General features: G+C 46.8%; 1 protein-coding gene across 2 annotated transcripts in view; it reads right to left on the bottom strand.

Annotated features, from left to right (window-relative positions):
* Positions 1 to 12,663: 12,663 nt before the first annotated feature.
* Positions 12,664 to 19,269, bottom strand: part of PTBP1 (polypyrimidine tract binding protein 1) — a 53,012-nt gene continuing 46,406 nt past the window's right edge. For both annotated transcript variants that reach the window (XM_073323928.1, XM_073323929.1), the window contains 2 exons: positions 16,356 to 16,433; positions 12,664 to 15,888 (listed from right to left, as the gene is read on the bottom strand). In XM_073323928.1, the coding sequence (XP_073180029.1) occupies positions 15,756 to 15,888; positions 16,356 to 16,433 (211 nt within the window). In that variant the 3' untranslated portion in view covers positions 12,664 to 15,755. The remainder of the gene's footprint in view (positions 15,889 to 16,355; positions 16,434 to 19,269) is intronic.

Here is a 19,269-nt window from a genome sequence, read left to right as displayed (position 1 = left end):
AAGAGGGGAGTAACCCGCCGCCCCCACGTCTTCATCTTTCACCTGGTCAAAGGTCAGGGCCAAGGCGATGGAAAAAGAAACATTTCCTAAGCGAACGGGCCAGGTCACGCAGCCGCCCGTGAACATCCTGGAACAGGGAGAGGGTCTGACTCCCGCACCGCAGCTGCCCCACGGCAGCGTGTGAAACTGACAATAGCGGCTGGGGATGGGGAGGCCCCCTGCTAGGCCTGGGAGGGGAAGTGGGGTGCTTTGGGGGGTACCACACAGGGCTGGGAGCTTCCAGCTACACAGAGCGTTAGTGGCACAATCCCCCAACCCCCCGGCTCCCTCCGGAGGGGGAGGGCGAGACACACACAGAGGCTACTTGTTTTGAATGGACTCCGGGTGTGGGGGGGAGGGGGAGGGGGAGGGGATGCTGCGTCCCTCCCCCTCCACAGAACGGTTCTCACCCCTGGTTAAACTGATTAATGGTTTCACACACTGCTTCATGCTTCTCCAACCTCGCAGTTTCCATAGCAACAGCCATCCCCTGCTTTAATTCCTCCCCCCTCCTCCTCAGCCTGCTGCATGTACCCTCCTGGCTCCCCCCCCCCCCCCGGGCTGCTCAGGGCGCCAGGGTCAGTGTCATGGCTTGGGGGCCAGGGTGACAGTAATCCCCCTTCTGCAGAGGCCTCTTAGCGAGGCGAGGCAACTCACCCACCACGGGGGCAGGTGCCTATTCTTCACATCCCCATTTTACAGATGGGGAAACTGAGACCCACGGAGGGGACGCGTAGAGCAAGGAGTCAAAGGGAGGAATCCGGACACCCAGCTCCTTGCTCTAGCTACAAATGCCACGCTGCCACCAGCCCTGGAAATAGACCCAGGAGTCCAGACATCCAGTCCCCTGCTCTGACCCCACTCTGCTCCCGGAGCTGGGAAGAGAACCAGGAGTCCCCTCCCTCCTGCTTTAACCATTAGACCCTACTCCCCTCCCAGCGCTGGGAACAGCACCTGGAGTCCTGATGCCCAGCCCCTGCTCCAACCACCAAATCACACCCACATAGCACTCCGAGCACACAACCCAAGCTGGGGAATCATACACAACATTCTCATTACCCTTTGTCCTCGGGGGACACGTAGCTTCTGCCTTCAGTCCCACCTAGAGCCGACTCCTTCCCTTGGCTGAGGGGAAGGGGCAGGTCATGCAATAAACCACCCGCTCTGCCCCTGGCCTGAGCTCCCTGCTGTTGCTGCTCCAGCCAGAGCTGTGGACCGGAGATTCTCCCCCCCCACCCCAGGAATTATTTTAAGGACATGCTTTGGCCTGCAGTCTACACGAGATCTCGGTGGGCAGTTCTGGCCTGGGGATGTAGGACACTCAGGGCACTACACTGCAAGCAAATATGTGATTGTAACCTGCCTAGGGTAGCTCTAATGTAGTGCTGCGAGACACACAGGGTCCCTTGCAAGGAGCTCCACCCTGCAAGGGGAGTGGATCGATCTCCATTTATTCAAAGTCGAGTTCACCTGTGAACGTGGATGCTTCCCCCTCTCTTTAGCCCCCTTTGGCTGAGGCAGGGAAGGTAATGAAGACAACCTCCTCGGGGCATTGATCAACCCGGACGTTCTTATTAACCCCGAGCGGAGGAGCGCTGCTCCGGCTGCCAAGGGGGTTGGAGCGGACAGGGCTGGAAAGAGCCGAGTGAAGGAGCTGGCACAAGGGACTTGCTCTGTGCTCAGTAAATGGTTTCAACTGAAATGCCAAGAGCCCTTTAAGAGCATCACAGAGCAAGAGCGAATTGAAGGAGACCACAATGAGGGTGTAAAAGGATGGAAGGGGCCAGATTCCTTTGGGCCTGGGCCCTGAGCCATGTCCAATGTTCCTGCTTATGTGGGTAGCGAAGTCTGAGCTGGGAGCATTTCATATCCACTTTCCCCAGGTAATTGCTAAGAGCAAAGGCGTAGGGAAGACAGCCCTCAGACTTCCCCATGTGTGACAGGAATCACACCTGAGCTTTGGCACCTGTGTAATCCACCGGCTTTCGACCCCATCAGCACCATAGACTGGATCAGGGCAAACATTTTAGAACAGCTGTTGCTGGCTGGACTGGGATGAGAGAGACCTCCGGGCTCAATTCCTAGCTACGGCCTGGGCCAAGTCCCTGTGTCTGCCCATTGTGCTTGTGTCCCCTCCCACCATTTAGCTGTCTTGCCCCCACAGATTCTACAGTCAACCCAACAAGGACCATCTCACTCTGTAGATACACACTGGGGCCCTCTTCTTGCCTTGTCTAAGTCTTATTTAGTTGGGGATTGGTCCTGCTTTGAACAGGGGGTAGGACTAGATGACCTGCTGAGGTCCCTTCCAACCCCGATATTCTATGATCGTACAAATAAATGATCAAAAAGTGCCCATAAACCCACCCGTAACCACATGCCACTGCTGATGTAATGACCTTTCCCCCAGCTCCATTTGCTGGCTAGGACACACCTGCAGTAAGACCGCAAACTCCTCACAGGAGGTCTCTCTTTGGGAAGCAACCAGTATATTTTAACAGCCCCCCCGCCAGTAGGATTCACGTCAAGAAACAAATTGGTTTGTTCTTGTAGACACAAAATTTTTGTGAACACTGCAGACAAATCACACCTGCCCTGTGGCTTCCTAAAGCATTTCAAAGGCTGTTGCAGCCTAACTGGGTTGCTCCATGTTGCACTAGTTTATTCTTATGGTTAGTGGCTACAGCCCCCGGAGCCAGACCCCTTTGTGACAGGCCCTGCCGGTGCAAGCGGAATAGAGCCCCTGCCCCCAGAGAGCTCAATCTAGACTCCGGCTGTACTTCAACACAGCAGGTGGAGAGTCAGCCAGGGCTGGGGTGGAGAACAGGAAACAGTAAAACAAAGGGCCCAGTTCTCCTTTAACCTGACCCTCATGCGCCCACTTACAGCAGGGCAAAGTGGGTAGAAAATGCAATCAGCCCAGGATGATAGCAGCATTTACACCCACTTAACCTTGGTGAGAAATGATTACAAGGTGTAGGACAATGGAAAATCCAGCTCTGTGTCAACAAACCATGTTATGACCGAAATGAAGCCCTTGGCAGCATAGAGCATGGATTATCCAGGCTACCTTCCAGGTAGGGGGTGGATCAACTAGCAACAGGGGATGGATCACTTGCTGATTCCCTGTTCTGTTCATTCCCTCTGGGGCACCTGGCACTGGCCACTGTCAGAAGACAGGACACGGGGCTAGACTGACCTTTGATCTGACCCAGTCTGGCCGCTCTTATGTAGGTAGTGGCTGGTCTATACCAGAAAAGTAACATGGCTGCAAACTCCCAATGCCGATGAGCTTCCATTGGTTTAAACCTCACTTCTGTTGATTTAGTTTAAAGCAAGAAGAGACATCTGAGGTCAGCAAAATTAACGAGGTATAAATTAGTTGAAGTCTGCTTGTGGCAGGGGTTTTTTTTCAGCCTGTTTTTAAAAAGAAAAAGGGCCTTGTCTGTACTGGAAAGGAAAACAGGTCTCCCCTGGGCTTCTATTGATAATATGGTAGCGTCCAGCAGAAATCAGGCCACTGCTGTGCTAGGAGTTGTCCAAAGGGTATGTCTACACTCCAATCAGAGGTGTGACTGAAGCACCATACATGTATACACACCCAAAATCGCTTTGATCTAGCTAGTACGAACAATAGCAGCAAAGTTCCAACTGTACAATCCTGTCCATGACCCTGGAGCAGCTAGCCTGGGCCATGGCTTTGGTCCTATTGTTAGTTGTTTGAAGTCACAAGATCAAAGCTGGCTTGCCTTTGTCCATAAATGCTGCATTCACCCCTCTGATTGCACGGCCGACATACCCATAGTGACAATCACAGCCGTGAAACGCTCATAATCGAAAGACAGATCAAGGATGGGTGGGGAAAGAGGCACAGAGCAAGGTGATTTCCCCCAGGTGACAGCAGGTCAGTGACAGAGCCAGGAACAGAACTGAGGTCCCTGCTCCCAGCGCAATACTCCAGATCCAGCTGGGTGCATTCTGCCCTATACACAATGGCTGCAGTTGCTCTGCTGTTGAGTCTGTTCAGAAGTTCACCAGGGAGGTTCCTGTCACCTGAATCCTACTGTCAGACCCTACTGTTGCCAGCTGCGATTTTCAAAGGAGCCCAAGGGATGAGGCCCATCCCCTCGCATGTCTCTCTCTCTCTCCAGTGCTTAAACTCAAAATCCAGACAGCTCATAGCTACATTACAGCATTCCACGGGAATGGGTGAAAGGAGATAGCTGTGGGAGATCCAGATGACTTCTCCAATCCCCTTCCTGTCCCCCTGCCTTTAAGATTCTACAGTAGAACGGCCCTATTAATTCCTTTCTCAAATCATGGCGACTGTTCCTGGAGAACTTGTGGCACCTTAGAGACTAAAATTTATTTGAGCATGAGCTTTCATGAGCTACAGCTCACTTCATCGGATGCATTCAGCCACTGAATGCATCCGATGAAGTGAGTTGTAGCTCACGAAAGCTTATTCTCAATAAATCTGTTAGTCTCTAAGGTGCCACAACTACTCCTGTTCTTCGTTCCTCGAGAGAACTTTTAAAGGGTTTTGTTTTCCCGCACAGAGTCAAGGCTATTGCACATACAGTCCAGTAATTCTCAAGCATCATTGGTCCACACCTTCTTTAAAAATTGACGTTTGAAGTCCCATTTGCAAATTTATTTTAGTACCCAATTATTTTGAGCCTTAATAGGCTTACCTTAAGCATTTCCAGATTGTAAAATAGATGCTGTCAAGGTTCCTTCCCCACTCTGAACTCTAGGGTGGAGATGTGGGGACCTGCAGGAAAAGCCCCCTAAGCTTATTTTTACCAGCTTAGGTTAAAACTTCCCCAAGGTACAAACTATTTTACCTTTTGCCCCCGGACTTTATTTGCTGCCACCACCAAGCAGATATATAACAAATATATAACAGGGAAAGAGCCTGCTTGGAAACGTCTTTCCCCCCCAAAAAAGTCCTCCTAAACCCTACACCCCCTTTCCTGGGGAAGGCTTGATAAAAATCCTCACCAATTTGCATAGGTGAATGCAGACCCAAACCCTTGGATCTTAAGAACAATGAAAAAGCAATCAGGTTCTTAAATGAAGAATTTTAATAGAAGAAAAAGTATCACCTCTGTAAAAATCAGGATGGTAAATACCTTACAGGGTATTCAGATTCAAAACAGAGAATCCCTCCAGGCAAAACCTTAAGTTACAAAAAGACACAAAAACAGGAATATACATTCCATTCAGCACAACTTATTTTATCAACCATTTAAACAAAACAGAATCTAATGCATACTTAACTAGGTTGCTTTACAGGAGTTCTGACCTGCATTCCTGCTCTGGTCCCGGCAAAGGCAACACACAGACAGAGAGAGAGACCCTTTGTTTCTCCCCCGCTCCAGCTTTGAAAGTATCTTGTCTCCTCATTGGTCATTTTGGTCAGATGCCAGCGAGGTTATCCTAGCTTTTTAAGCCTTTACAGGTGAAAGGGTTTTTCCTCTGGCCAGGAGGGATTTAAAGGTGTTTACCCTTCCCTTTATATTTATGACAGTTGCTTAAGGACGCCTAAAATGTTTGATTTTGAGCATCTCCGGTTTCTTGTAAAAGGAACAATGAAACAACCATTGCTACTACTCAGGTCTTTTGTTGTACACAATTGTTTCTTGTAATTTGACTGTGCCATAAATGACGTCAGTATATTTCAGTGGGTGCGGCTGAACTACGTCAATGGCTTGACTTTTTACCTTCAATTTAAATTCAGCATTGCTGCTAATTGTATCTCGCTTACTGCTGAACATGAGCCAGGATCTTGACTAGAAGGGTGGAGACTTTACCTGGGCAGCCAGCAGCTTCAGATCCATGAGCCCTCTTGCTCCTTCAGTAGCTCTGGACCCTTGGATACTGGCCCTCCAGTGCTGGGCAAGCCACATTGGGGCTGACCCAGCTGGAAAGGGGTTTAAATTCCAGCAAGTGAGATTTCCTTAGTTTGTAGGCAGGCTTTTATCCAGCATTGCCAACTGGCCACTCCAGCATTGCCAACTGTCATGAATCTTGTGACTTTTGGTATGTTTCTTAAAGGCCCAGCTCCTGGAATCAAGAAATTTGCAGGAGGATCTCAGCTTTCATTAAGGAAGTGTGTTTCTAGCTCTCAGGGTTACAGAAAAAGCTTGAAAACGTGAATTAGGGCACATGAAAGGCTCAGAAACCAAAGAAAAAAACAATTTTAACAATCTCATGATTAATAACCAATAATGATAATTAATCATGATTTTTGGGGGCCTGATTCCTGATTTTTGAATGCTCCAGGTTGGCAATACAGCAAACCTACTCCCCAACAGAGACAGGAGGGAGTTCCCTATGTCCCTCCTGGCTCCCAATCGTCCAAAGGCCAGGATTCAGCCTCTGCAGGAAAGGGAGCGGAGGGGGAGCTCCTGCTCTGCAACAACTTCCTACATGGATGTAGGTGTATGCTTCATTTCAGAGCTCCCTGCAGCTGCAGGTTTTACAGCCACTCTGAACTAGCCCTGAACACACGTGCCTTGGTGCTCAGGTGACGCGATATGGAACTTAGAAGCCAGCCTCAGTACTTGGAGTCACAAGGCGGCAGCAGCTCACCTTGAATGGGGTGACAGGTTCGGGGCTGGGAAAGTGCACTGAGGAGCCCACTTCTGTACAATGGGCAGCAGCCCCTGCTCTGTAAGGGAAACAGCCCTCCCTCCATCCCTGGTTACGTGGCTCCACCCAGCCCAGCTCCAGCCTCTACCTCCCGGCACCCCCACTCCTCCAGCTGAGGGGTCCCGTCTACCTCATGTCACACGCTCCCTAGGTACAGTGGACATACAGCAGGGGCAGACCCCACAATATTGCTACTGTGAGGCTGTCAGTCCCTATTGCTCCCCACCCAGTTTGCGTGGTGCAGCTCAGTACAAACACCTAGCAGAACACTACCCACCTGCGCAGCCCCCAGCACTAAACACATCACTACACAGAACGACTACACCGGCATGTTTGGACGTTCTGCACCACACACACACTTTCCTCTCCTCTATTTCTGATATTTGAAATCAACATGTGTTTTCGTTAACTCCCCTTCCTCAGGGGCCCAGCTTCACAGTTGTCAACCCAGGAATGTTCAATTGCTCCTGCCAAGCCAGGCAGGAGCAGGTCTTTTTTAAAAGCAGTTTCTTAAAGATCCCTGGTGTACTAAGACGTGGATTTTTTTTAGGTCTCAAAGAACAGTGGATTAAAAACAATCCAGCTGTTTAGAATCCTGCATCCTAAAATCATAGACATTGAGATGGAAGAGACTTACTGATCCAGTTCAACTCCCGGTATAGAATTAAATAAGACTGTTGGAAGGGTCATGGAGGAAAGTATCATTTTTGAACTAATCTGGCAAATACATTGGAATATAATCATTTTTAAAAAGTTCTCTGACCTCACTATCAGAAGATTTTTATAGCCTGCACAATAATAAGCCTGTACTGAAAGGTTAACACTGGAAATCTAGCCTATGCTATCAATTAGCATCCTTAGTTCTTTAAAACCAGCAGGAAAGGAGAGACTACAGGGCCAAAAGACAACCCAATCAAAGACTGAACCAAGAGATAAGGGGTTTGTGGCAGGAAAGGCAGAGGTGGAAGACTAACAGTAACAGATAATCCAGCGCCACTTCTACGCATTTAGAAATGGGGGGGGGTTTAAATCATTGACATCACCTTGTGGATCTCTTAGAAGGATGAAATGCTGTAAGATAGTCTAACCTCAGCACAGCACACTGCTCAGGCCTTTCCAAGTCCACCCGGGGCACTATGGCGGAAAGGAAAGGTTACACTTCCCCTCAAGCGCTTAGGTTTCTTCTCGCTGGTGCTGCGAAGAGTTTTGTGAACAGCAGAGAGCCTGCTGAGAAACGTGCTCATTCCTGGGTCAAGGGGCTTGTAAGCCATACAGCAGCGCTTTAGGCACATCTGCATTTAACCGCTTCTGAAGACAGAGCTCAGTGCCTCACAAAAGTTATTGATGCAGACAGGTTTATCCTTTTGTCGATATCGCAGTCTGCAATCGACGCTGGTGGGAAGAAATCTTGCTGTGAGAGGCTGCACTAGCAGCCGCCTAGGTGCCTCCATAGCTGTTACACTCCACACTGGTGTGTTAAGACAACGATACATACCACTTTTCCATCTTCAAAGAGTTTCACAAGCAAGGCCTTGGCAACAAGCTGACCGTGGGGCATTTTGTCTTTGCAAACATGGGTTCGACTGCACTGGCATTAGCAACATTGGAAGTGCTAATGTAGAATAGGTGCCAATGTTTCAAACATTGGATCAGATAGACCTGCTCGAAGGAGGCTGAGGACACCATTTACTGCCCTGTTGATTGGTTGAAGTTTGCAGTTTCCTTACTGTAGGCTAGACATACATAGACGCTTTGGGAAGCTGAGTTTCTCTCACTAGTGCTGGATTGTGAAGTTTATTCAGACTGCAGGGAGAGAGCTGCCCACCACAAGGAGGTCAGAGCAGATTGCACCTCTTGGCTTGCGCAACTGGTTACAGAAAAGCTTTAGCACAAACCACACGCGTATGACAACTCTTACACACTTTCCCTCATCTCTCACCGCCTTAGTCACACCTGGTCTTATACTTCACCTGGGCAGCATATTTGTGTTGGAGTCTCAACTGGCAGGTGCAGGGGTCTTAGCACTCTGACTCTGAGCAATCTAAAAGTCTCAAGAGACTAGTGGAACTTATTGCACATTGGTACAGAGGGAGTGACGGTCCAATTACGAGCATGTGAATAGGAAAAAGAGCTAATTCTAGTGCTTAGACAAACCTGGAATAGAAACTTCCATCATATATACACATGGGTTTATGCCCAGACCAGAATGCACATCTGTTCTCAAGCAAATGCATTGTCCCCTTGGCCTCTCCTACCCTCCAGCAGATCAGCATGCCTCAGCAAGCTAGTTTGAAGATAACACCCCTCAAGCTGGTGCCAGGTAACAGCTACAAGCTAGATAAACATCAGCCAAGGGCCCTTTAAAGAATCCTCCTCACCCAGCTCTCTGCATTGTGAAGCTGTGCATGCCCTGGGCCCCAGCCAAGGAGTTTCCATGGCAATGAGCCAGGCTGCTTAGCTGCACATGCAGGGAGAGACAGGAAGTGTGTGTGTGGGGATGGGATGGGATGGCTGAGGGGAGCTCAGGAGCCATGCGTTTGGACAGCCGCAGCCGTCTCCATGGAGATATGGTCCCAACTGCATGCTCCTGCCTGTCCCTTCAATCGATATTTGCTTTGCTCAGAGTGGCAGATCTGGGAAGGCATAATTACTGCACCAGACAGCTGATAATTAGCAATTCATTACTGTCCAATGCTGAGAGGGACAGGAATGCAGGACAAGCCCCGATTCCTCCCCTCCTAGGCGATCTCAGTCTGCTCTAGGAAGCTCGATATTTCCCTTTCAGGCACCTTTTCTGAAGGGGGGAGATCCCCGAACACCAGAGACCTCAGACCAACAAGCCATAGCAGAATGTGGCTGGTGGGATTACAGCGCAGCAGAAGGGCCCTCCAGGAATACTGACCAACTTCTTCCTTCCAGTTAGAGAGCTAAATGGGAAAGGAAACAACTTTTCAAGACACAGCAGGACCCCGTGGGGCTTATATGTACCTGCTGTGCCAGAGGTTGGTCCTGGCAGAAGTCACCAGGGTCTGAGACCTCTTGGATTATGACTGGGGAGACTGGCTGGATCCCCTGATGCTCGCTCAGCGCATGGGGATCTCCAGACCTCGTACTCCCCTGTGTGTACTTCAGGAGGTGAGAGCCACTTTGCCGCTCGGGTTTACCTCAACCAGGTCCTAAGAGGGCATGCTGCGCCCACCCCCCACCCAAGGCCCTCCGGACCTTTTCATCGTGCCCCTGCCCTGTGGAGCTGACCAACCCCCCAGCCTCTTCACTGTGAGCCAGCTACACGAGCTGCAGCCAGTTCATTTCTGGACCACGCCAAGAAAGCATCTATACACGCTCGTGCTTCACACCCTTCACATCCTCACCCTCGCGTCCTGCCCCAACACAAAGTGGCGGGACCTCCTGCCACCTCTAGAGGGTGAGGAGCCCTGGTGGGCCGGCCTATATTCCACCCTGGTCTTGAGGCCTGCCGGGGATATCAGTTGGTGGCTCTTTCACGGAGCCATGAGCACGGGCGTGTACTTAGCATGGTTCACCCTAATCCCGGACACCTGCCCCTTTTGCAGCATGAGGGAAACCCTGGCGCATGTATACCTGGAGTGTCCCAGGCTGCAGCCCCTATTCCAGATCCTCACAAATATTTTGTTAAGATTTTGGTTGCACTTTTCCCCTCACCTCCTTATCTATGCACTCCCTATCCATGGCTCCACTAAGTCACAGGACCTCCTGGCCCTGGCTAAAGTGGCCATCTATAAAACCAGGGTGAGGAAGTTGGCCAGTGGAGTCTCCTGTGACTGTGGGGCCTATTTCTGATCCTCCATCCGTTCATGCCTCCGGGCAGAGTTCCTCTGGGCAGTGTCCACTGACGCCTTCGAGGAGCAGTGGGCGCTGTCCGGGGTTCTCTGCTTGGTGTCCCTGTCCGGTTCCCTTCGTTTGACCCTTTGACTGCACTCCTGTCCCTGTTGTTCATTGGTTGTCCCCCGTAATTATTTGGTTTTCCAGGTCCTGTGGAGCCCCCTCTTAGGCTGGGGGGGGGGGATCCTTTAGCAGTGGGCAGGCTTTGCCCACCCACTTCCAGGATCCCAATAAGGCAGCACAAGTGTTGTCCAAGGGCCAAACGTATGTCTTTGTACCTAAAAAGCAATTTATTCAGCATGGGTCAGGATCATATGGGAATTACCTGGGCACAGTTACTGTGCTCCATTTGCTATTCAGGAGCACTTTCCTCTTCTACAGGGAGGGTCAGTTCATAACGGACTTCCTGACAGTAATTAAGGGCAAGGATAGAGGATCTACTCTGCCTAGAGTCAGACAAAACGATCCTTTTTAGTTAACTAAATCTTTTGACATTTGGCACTGGGCTACAGCCCTAGTAACCCCCTCATCAAAAGGAACTTCTCTTGCACACTACTTCCATGAATAATGATTAGCTCACTGGCTCTTGTGGGTGATGCTGCTTATGGCTTGCATTACATTTCCAATGCAGCATGAGCACAGGTGAGGGAAAAGAGGCTACTGCAAATCTCATGACACCTTAGGGGGGAAAAATCTTTTCCTTCTATTAGAAAAATGAAAAATTAGAAAAATATCAGCTTGGCAACACTGGAGGCTGGTCTTACTGATCTGTCTACAGAACAGACACAGGCAGAGTGATGTAAATGTGCATTAACCCTCCACTAAAAAAGGTTAAAAAATGCAGAGACCCAAATACATATTTTGAACCGAGCTCAATGAGCTTTTCTACCACCATGCTTCCTGCCCCTGGGGAACGACTAGTCAAACGCAACTGTGTTTTCAATCATCACTTACTAGGGTCCAGTGCACAACAATGCAACCCATTGGCCTGCACCAAGCCTGCCTTCCTGTTATGGACAAACTACTGCAGTGACAAGTCTCTGGCCATTTACAGCACAACCTATGAATAAAAATGACAGTGCGTGTTTTTCTCAAGCATTTCTCAGTCACTGTACTGAGAGTCCAGGGATGAAAGTTTATTGTCAAAGAACTTAGGTGAGATGTATTAACGGAGCAGTCATCCTTCACACCTTCATAGAAATGAGAATACCCATTTTGCCCATGATATATCAACACAGCTTTGTTGAGTAGTCTAGTTTTAAGTGTTTAGATTACCACAGCTTCCCTTGGGAAATTCACTAACAGATATTTTTAATGAGATGAAAAACATTTCTCTTTTGTTGGGTTTACACTTTACATCCTTAAACTTCCAGATGAACTGGTTAATGTTTACCTTTAGTAAGCCGGAACTGTTAATTCACTGAGTTGTTCAAGAAACAAATTCTTATCTGTCGTCATCATAATCACCAACTCAGAGACCCAGAATTGTGTCTGTCTGTGCAAGTGCACACTGAAATCACATGCAACGATCAAGAGCATCTCTCATATTACCTCTGAAATGTGCTATACTGGTGTGACTGGAACAGGAGTCTCGCTTGGTTAGGAGACAAGAACATAAGCAGTGAATCACTCACTGCTTTAATATCAAGCTAACCAAAAAGTTTACAGACATCTCTAGAGCAGAATACTGCAAAGGCTATTATGTTTAACTTGAAGGTTAGGTTATTCCATGGATATTAGCTAGAGTATATGGAAAGTTTAGGAACATGAAGTAAAAAGTGTTGGAATGTGACAAAGGCAGAGCATCAGTTAAGGACCCTGTAACCTCATACCTCTGAACTTCACCCATTCAAACATGGAAGGACTGGAGTGTGAAGAGTTTGGAGTGGATTACTTAAATGTGCTATATTTTCCCTTTCTGGCTCTTAATCTGACTCTCATCACCCTTGACTCAGTGTAGCCAAAGATGCGAATGTAAACACTCCACCAGCCCAGAGGTATGCGAAAGTCAAAGTTATATAAAATGAGGCAGCTGAAATTACATTAGAAGGAAAAATCAGAAGCAAAAACAAAAAAAGCACAATAAAAAGATAGGAAAATCAGAAGCAAAGAATACAGAAGAAATTTATTGAAAGCACAAGTACAGACTGGCCAATAACTGCTTTCTACAATCTGAACAGTAAATAATAGATCTACAGAAAGGTACAAAGTTTGTTATAAAATAGTTTTAATTTCAATTCTTTTTGCATTACAAACATTCTTTGAAAGAGGCAATGGAATTTTGATGTTGTGTGTGGTCACCCTCCCACAATACTGAACCTGTAATAGCTGTTATCAAAATATACAATACATCTGTTCACCATAAAAAACTGGGTTTTGCTGCCCCCTCATGTCTTACAACAGGTATAAAAAAATTATAAATATTTACACCCTTTTGTTACTCATTCTTTACATGCAAACATAGGGATGCAAAGGATAAACCCACAGTTGTCTGGGTTCTGGGGTCACCTCAATTCATTTGCTTGCATCTTACAAAATATATAGTCTGTTTGCTGACTGATCCATGTGAGCAGCCAGCAAATAGGTTTAATTCCAATAACCCTCTCCCCAGTTTCTTGGGTGAGGTTGATTGAATGCATTTAAAAATTAAACTGCAGCTGTTCCACTTGGGTTGCGCATGGATCTCTCTTCATGGCAGAATGCTGCTTGTGGCATGTTCAAGGGTGCACATTCAACAGCCAGTGTCCCCTAGCTACAAGGGAAATTGTTTTACTGTTTTTGATTTGAGGGAAGGGAGATTAAGCAAATTAACTCTGGTTGATAGCAATTACGAGAATGACAGTTAATTTGCTCTATTGAGTGCAAGATGCTGGCCAAGGAAATCTGGAGCTTTTCAGATAAGGAGATCATAAGACTTTTCTGTAACAAGCTTATAAGGATCTATGGTAATTGGAGCCGGCATCTACTTGTTAGCTGAGCCCTTTTTTCAGCTCAAAACTGTGGGCAACGCTATTGTTTCATTTAAGATGGCTTCTAACTCCTTTCAGCCACAAGCAAGGAGAAGATGAAGATAAGGCAGGCCAGTACTACCAAGCTCATGCCAGCAACCCAAGCTGAACTCTCATTCAGACATCACACACTTCTCCAGCATAGTTCACAACCACAAGAGCTCAGAGAGGAACTAAGAAAGGTTAAGACTTTGCCAACCCCTCAGTGACAGGCAAGTCAGGAGCTTCCATGCTAGGCAAGGAAAACAACTTGCAACACAAAGAGAGACAATTAAAAAACAAACTTTGGTCCACTATTTGCAGAAAAACCCTGAAAAAGTATAAGATTATTGTTATTTTTGCATCCAAACAGGTTGCATGTTAAAGGGAAATGTAAGGCAACATTGGATTATACAAAATAGAAGGCAGAACGGCACGGGAAAGAGTTGTAAGCCAGAGGAATGGTGTTTCAGTTTAACAGTGGTTTTATCATTGGGAAAAAACCAACTTGCCGCATTCTTCTACTTTTAACAAATTTCCTTCCTATAACTTAAAAAGATCTGGGCTTATAGGTTTAAAAAAAAAGTAAAAACTTTAGCCTGGTCCATTTACTCAATCGAAATCAGAAGTCTCTGGTGCTCACTACTTTGAACACCTTTTGCCTTTTAAAAAAGCTCTGCTTAGCTTAACATGTTTTATCGGTTTCATTACATTACTCATCCTCAGTCATGACCTCAGCCTGAAACTAAATTCCTGCCCTACAGTTTCAATTACAAAAAAAGAATAAAATAAGTACAGTATACAAGGGTAATACCAACAAAAGGAGTAAATTTAGATTACGTTTATATCATCTTATTGATCTATAAAAAAGTTAAACTATTTCTTTTGCATATAAAGAGATTAGAATATTTGGTCAACTGGAAATATTGCTAGGCACAGATGACAGCAACTGCATCAAAAAGTATAATACAAGGATTAAAACAAAAGCTCAAACGCTGAAGACATGCTACAAGAATGATGGCGGAGCTACACTGGTCTTGTTAATTGCCAAATTAGGGGCATGAAGGTGACTCAGATGAACACCTTTCTAACCATGGGATATCCAATAATTCTTCAAATCCTAGTCAAGTGTTTAGATATATGTACAATTCAGACAAGCTCATACTCATTTCTTTTCTTCACAAGTGTCCAACAGTGGTTAATTTTATAGCTTGATCAAGGCTCTTGTGAAGAGAGCCTGTCAGCTTGCTACCAACACTGGAATATAATGAGACCATAGGAATGTTTCCCCATGCAGACCTTTCTGCTTAGTTTGAATGAAATAAACCAAGCATTTTAATTAACTCCCACCTAGAAGAGTATACAGACGGAGATAAAACCACATGCGGACTAGAAAAGTAGCAAGAAGATACATGATACTATGCAGATTATTAGACAGTTCATGGACAGTGGGACAATCAATTGCCTAAGGAATTAAAGCCAAATATTTTCTTTATCCACTCTGCCAGCTTTACTTGTCCTTCATTACGAGTTGATCCAACAACCAGAACTCACTTGTTCTCCTCAACTCCCCCAATCTAATCCTTACAGTTCAGATGATGTTCTTTCCCAAATAAACAGAATTTAAGGCACAGGATAGCAGATGCGCAGCTTAGAAAATATTACCCTAAAACCCTTTGCACTGGGTGGGTTAGGATCTCCTGCACACCATGTACTTTGCAAGATCCTGAGTCAAAGGCGCTAATGTGAATTCACACAGTGGTTTCTGGGTCTTCCAAGGCTTGATTGGGTAAAGAAAATAAAAAAGGCATCAGTGTGAAACCTGATAAGCTTGTTAGGATCCATTTGTTTTTGTTTTTAATGGGGGGTGGGGGGAGAGACAGAGGGAGGAAGAGGAAAATTCCCAGAGCAGTTTCCAAAGTGTAAACTTTAACTTGTGATTTTTTTTGTTTGAACAGCCATCAAGATTGTTATCCCATCACCGCAAGGTTAGCAATATGAATTAGATTTAATTTTTTTAAAAACCGGTAAACTGATTTCTCTTTAAAAAAATAAAATCTCTGGTCTTTAAGGTCACTTCAGCTGCATTTTTAAAGTGGCTTTTTTTTTCTGGAATGATGGAAGTTGTCTCCTAGCATTCAGCCCTTTAAGGTCAGGGCTGAACCCATGAGGTTTTAGTCAGGTCCATTCTGTCTCATGCCTTCCAAAGCTTTAAATGGTAGACTTTGAGAAGGACACACGCAGGTGGTGATTCTCACCAAGGTCATGATTATGGAGCTCGATGAGTGACTGAATGGCTTCTTCCACAGAGCCCATCTGGATTAGAGCCATTTTACGGTCCTTCCTGCCAAGAAAAGTCAGTTAGTTATAGGACACGTTTGGTACTGTCTCTGTGTAGCCTCGCTCTTGCTGACTCAATAGAAGTTTTCTTGTCTGATGCTGAAGGCCAAACAGACATCTCAGCGGGCGAAACTGCTCATTAAAAGATTTATTCCTTTGCTCCCACAGGACTGAGTAGTCTCTACGATGAAAACATGCATCCAAGCCACCAATGCAGTCATCTTAGACTAAATTTCATCTCCAGCACTCTATGTGCACTTATTATCCTTGCCCCCATTCTCTAAACCAGATATATCATCAAGGAATGACCGTTCCATACAACCAATAATTCAGCCAAGCTAAATTTCTGCTCTGAGACCGTCACTACCCAGCGCCTTTAGCACCTTCAAAATTGTGGAGAACTCACTGGTAGATTTCATTTAGCTTTACCAGTTTTCTCCCAAGAGGACAGTTTTAAAATCTTAGACTTACTGGAAGAATTTGAATCCCTTCACCATCCCACCATTGCTTGAGAACAGCATCTTAAGGTCTTCTTCAGTTATCGAAGGTCTAAAAAAGTCAAGAAATTAGTCAGTTTTCTAGTCAGCTGGCATGAACTAGGAATTTATGCCTTAACTGTACATTTTACGGAGTTCCTTTTCTAAACTCTTTTCTACTGTTGTCCTTGCACTGGCATCCAAGATGTCAGACTGTAGAATGATGGATAAGCATTTCTTCTTGCTACACATGGAAGATCGCAATTCCCTTACTTCTCAGTGAGTGAGTTATTACTTTGTACTATGAGAAGCATTCTGGTAAGATTACTGGAATTTAGATTGGGGATAGGTTTCAGAGAGGTAGCCGTGTTAGTCTGTATCAGCAAAAAGAATGAGTACTTGTGGCACCTTAGAGACTAACAAATGTATTTGAGCATAAGCTTTTGTGGGCTAAAAACCACTTCCCTGGATGCATGCAGTGGAAGATACAGTAGGAAGTGTGACGGGGCAAGGCCAGATGGCTATAGAAAAGTGGTGGGAGATAGATATATGAGCTCCAGGCTCCACAAATCCCTGGTACCAGGATAAGTGAAATGGCAGCTGCTCCAGGTCAATTAAGACACCTGTGGCCAATTAAGAACTTTCCAGAAGGCAGGGAGAATGCTAGGTTGATTGGGACACCTGAAGCCAATCAGGGGCTGGCTGAAACTAGTTAAAAGCCTCCCAATCAGTCAGGTGGGTGTGCATGTCAGGAGCTGTGGGAGGAAGTTGCACTGTTGGAGAGACTGAGCGGTACACACCATATCAGGCACAAGGAAAGAGGCCCTGAGGTAAGGGTGAATTGGAGCTTGAGGAAGTGAGGGCTGCTGTGGGGGAAGTAGCCCAGGGAATTGTACATGTCATGTTTCTAAAAGGTCAGCTACCATAGCTGATACTATTAGGGTCCCTGGGCTGGAGCCCGGAGTAGAAGGTGGGCCCGGGCTCCCCCCCCCCCCACCCTCTGATTAATCAGACTAGGAGACAACAGAAACTGTGCAAGAAAGGATAACTTCTCCTCACCTCCCTCGCTGGCTTATGATGAAAATGGCTCAGCAGACTGTGACCCTTGTCTCTAGAGAGAAGGGTTACGTGGAGGGTCACAGTGAGCCTCTGTGGCTAGCGAAATCCACCAGGAAATGCGGGACTCACAGAGGCAAGGACAGAGCTTTGTCACAGAAGATACACACACACACCCCCCATGAAAACAATGGGTGTTGCCATACCCACTATAAGGAGAGTGATCAGTTAAGGTGGGCTATTAGCAGGAAAAAAGCCTTTTGTAGTGATAATCAGGATGGCCCATTTCCAACAGTTAACAAGGTGTGAGTAACTGCTGGAAACAACAGGTTTCAGAGCAACAGCCGTGTTAGTCTGTATTCACAAAAAGAAAAGGAGTACTTGTGGCACCTTAGAGACAAATACATTGGTTAGTCTCTAAGGTGCCACAAGTCCTCCTTTTCTTTTTGCTGGAAATGGGCCATCCTGATCATCACTACAAAAGGGTTTTTTCTCCTCCTGCTAATAGCTCACCTTAACTGATCACTATTTTCCACTGCATGCATCCAATGAAGAGGGTTTTAGCCCATGAAAGCTTATGCTCAAATAAATTTGTTAGTCTCTAAGGTGCCACAAGTCCTCCTCGGTCTTTTAGTTGGGGATATAATCAGTCCTGACTCTTCAAAAACCTTAGTGACATGGGTTCGGAGAAAAGTAAGACTACCAAGAGGTTATAAAGCAGAGCTAGCAGCAAGCTGCACCCTGATACCTCCACTCAGTCCTTTTAGCTGTAGGAGGCAGGGAACATGGCATTTGCTACTTGGGCACCTAAATAATATCATTTATGGAGAGTGCCACCTGAGAAGGCCCCATAGATCCAAAGACATGAACTAATCTGAGCCCTCCTGAACTACTTTCAACTGTACATCTAGGGAGGAAGTCACCCTCTAAGAGGTCCTGATGAGCCCCGTAACAGTGGGGGAGGGAAAAGGGGGGGGGGGGGAGAAGAGAGAAAATACTACCTGCTACTGCCTCCTCAGACGGATGAGGCAGAACCCAAGAATGGAAAAAGCAGACTGCCCATGTTTGGTACCGAGCTTGGGAGTGGACTTCCTGCAGCTCTTACTGCAGAGATTAGTGATATCTACTGGAGGATGTGCAGAGGATCTGGAGGCATGAGGAAACTCCCATGGGTTCCAATGTGGCCACTAATATGGTGTCAGAGCCCAATTTCTTCCCAACCATGGCTCTCTACAAGCTGACTAATGGAGAGGTTCTGCTGGATACCAGGGGTGAAAACCCTTGGGAGAGTGATGGCTTATGCAATGCAGCTGTGACACAAGATTCATCTTCCAACTTGAACTATGAACTGGAGTCATCTGAGCAAGGAGTTGTGCTGGCAGTCTGGAGAGGATGGCATTAAGGAAATCATAGGTTGCTTGCCATTCAACAGCACCGTACAAGATGTACCAGAGTGGCCAGAGGTGCTCATGGTACTTGGCACTGAACCCAAGGGGCTGGCAGATCTACGAGTGTCTGCTGGCACCATGCAAGAGGATTCTTGAACTGCTGGCAAAGCCAGCGCCAAGAGACTTAGACTGGGTGCCATAGTAGGTGTCTCAGACATTGATGGCACTGGGAGATTCTCTTGCTGCTGCAGCAGCAAAGAGACAGACTATAGCACCACTCAACTGGAAGGTGCTCCCTTAGAGATTGGTCTCCATGGCATCAGTACCCGTGCTGGAGTTGAAGACCCTGCCGGAGGTGCACTGATATATGCACCAGCGTCTCAGCACCAAGCACACACTACCCTCCTTTCCAGCTTGTTCACTGGACTCTGGTGCTGGGGACCTTCATTTCCTGGATGCCCAATA

Source organism: Lepidochelys kempii, chromosome 25 (genome assembly GCF_965140285.1).
Source record: "Lepidochelys kempii isolate rLepKem1 chromosome 25, rLepKem1.hap1, whole genome shotgun sequence".
Taxonomy (NCBI): domain Eukaryota; kingdom Metazoa; phylum Chordata; order Testudines; family Cheloniidae; genus Lepidochelys; species Lepidochelys kempii.
Note: the sequence above shows the minus strand (reverse complement) of the source record. Positions and strands in the feature narration are given on the sequence as shown.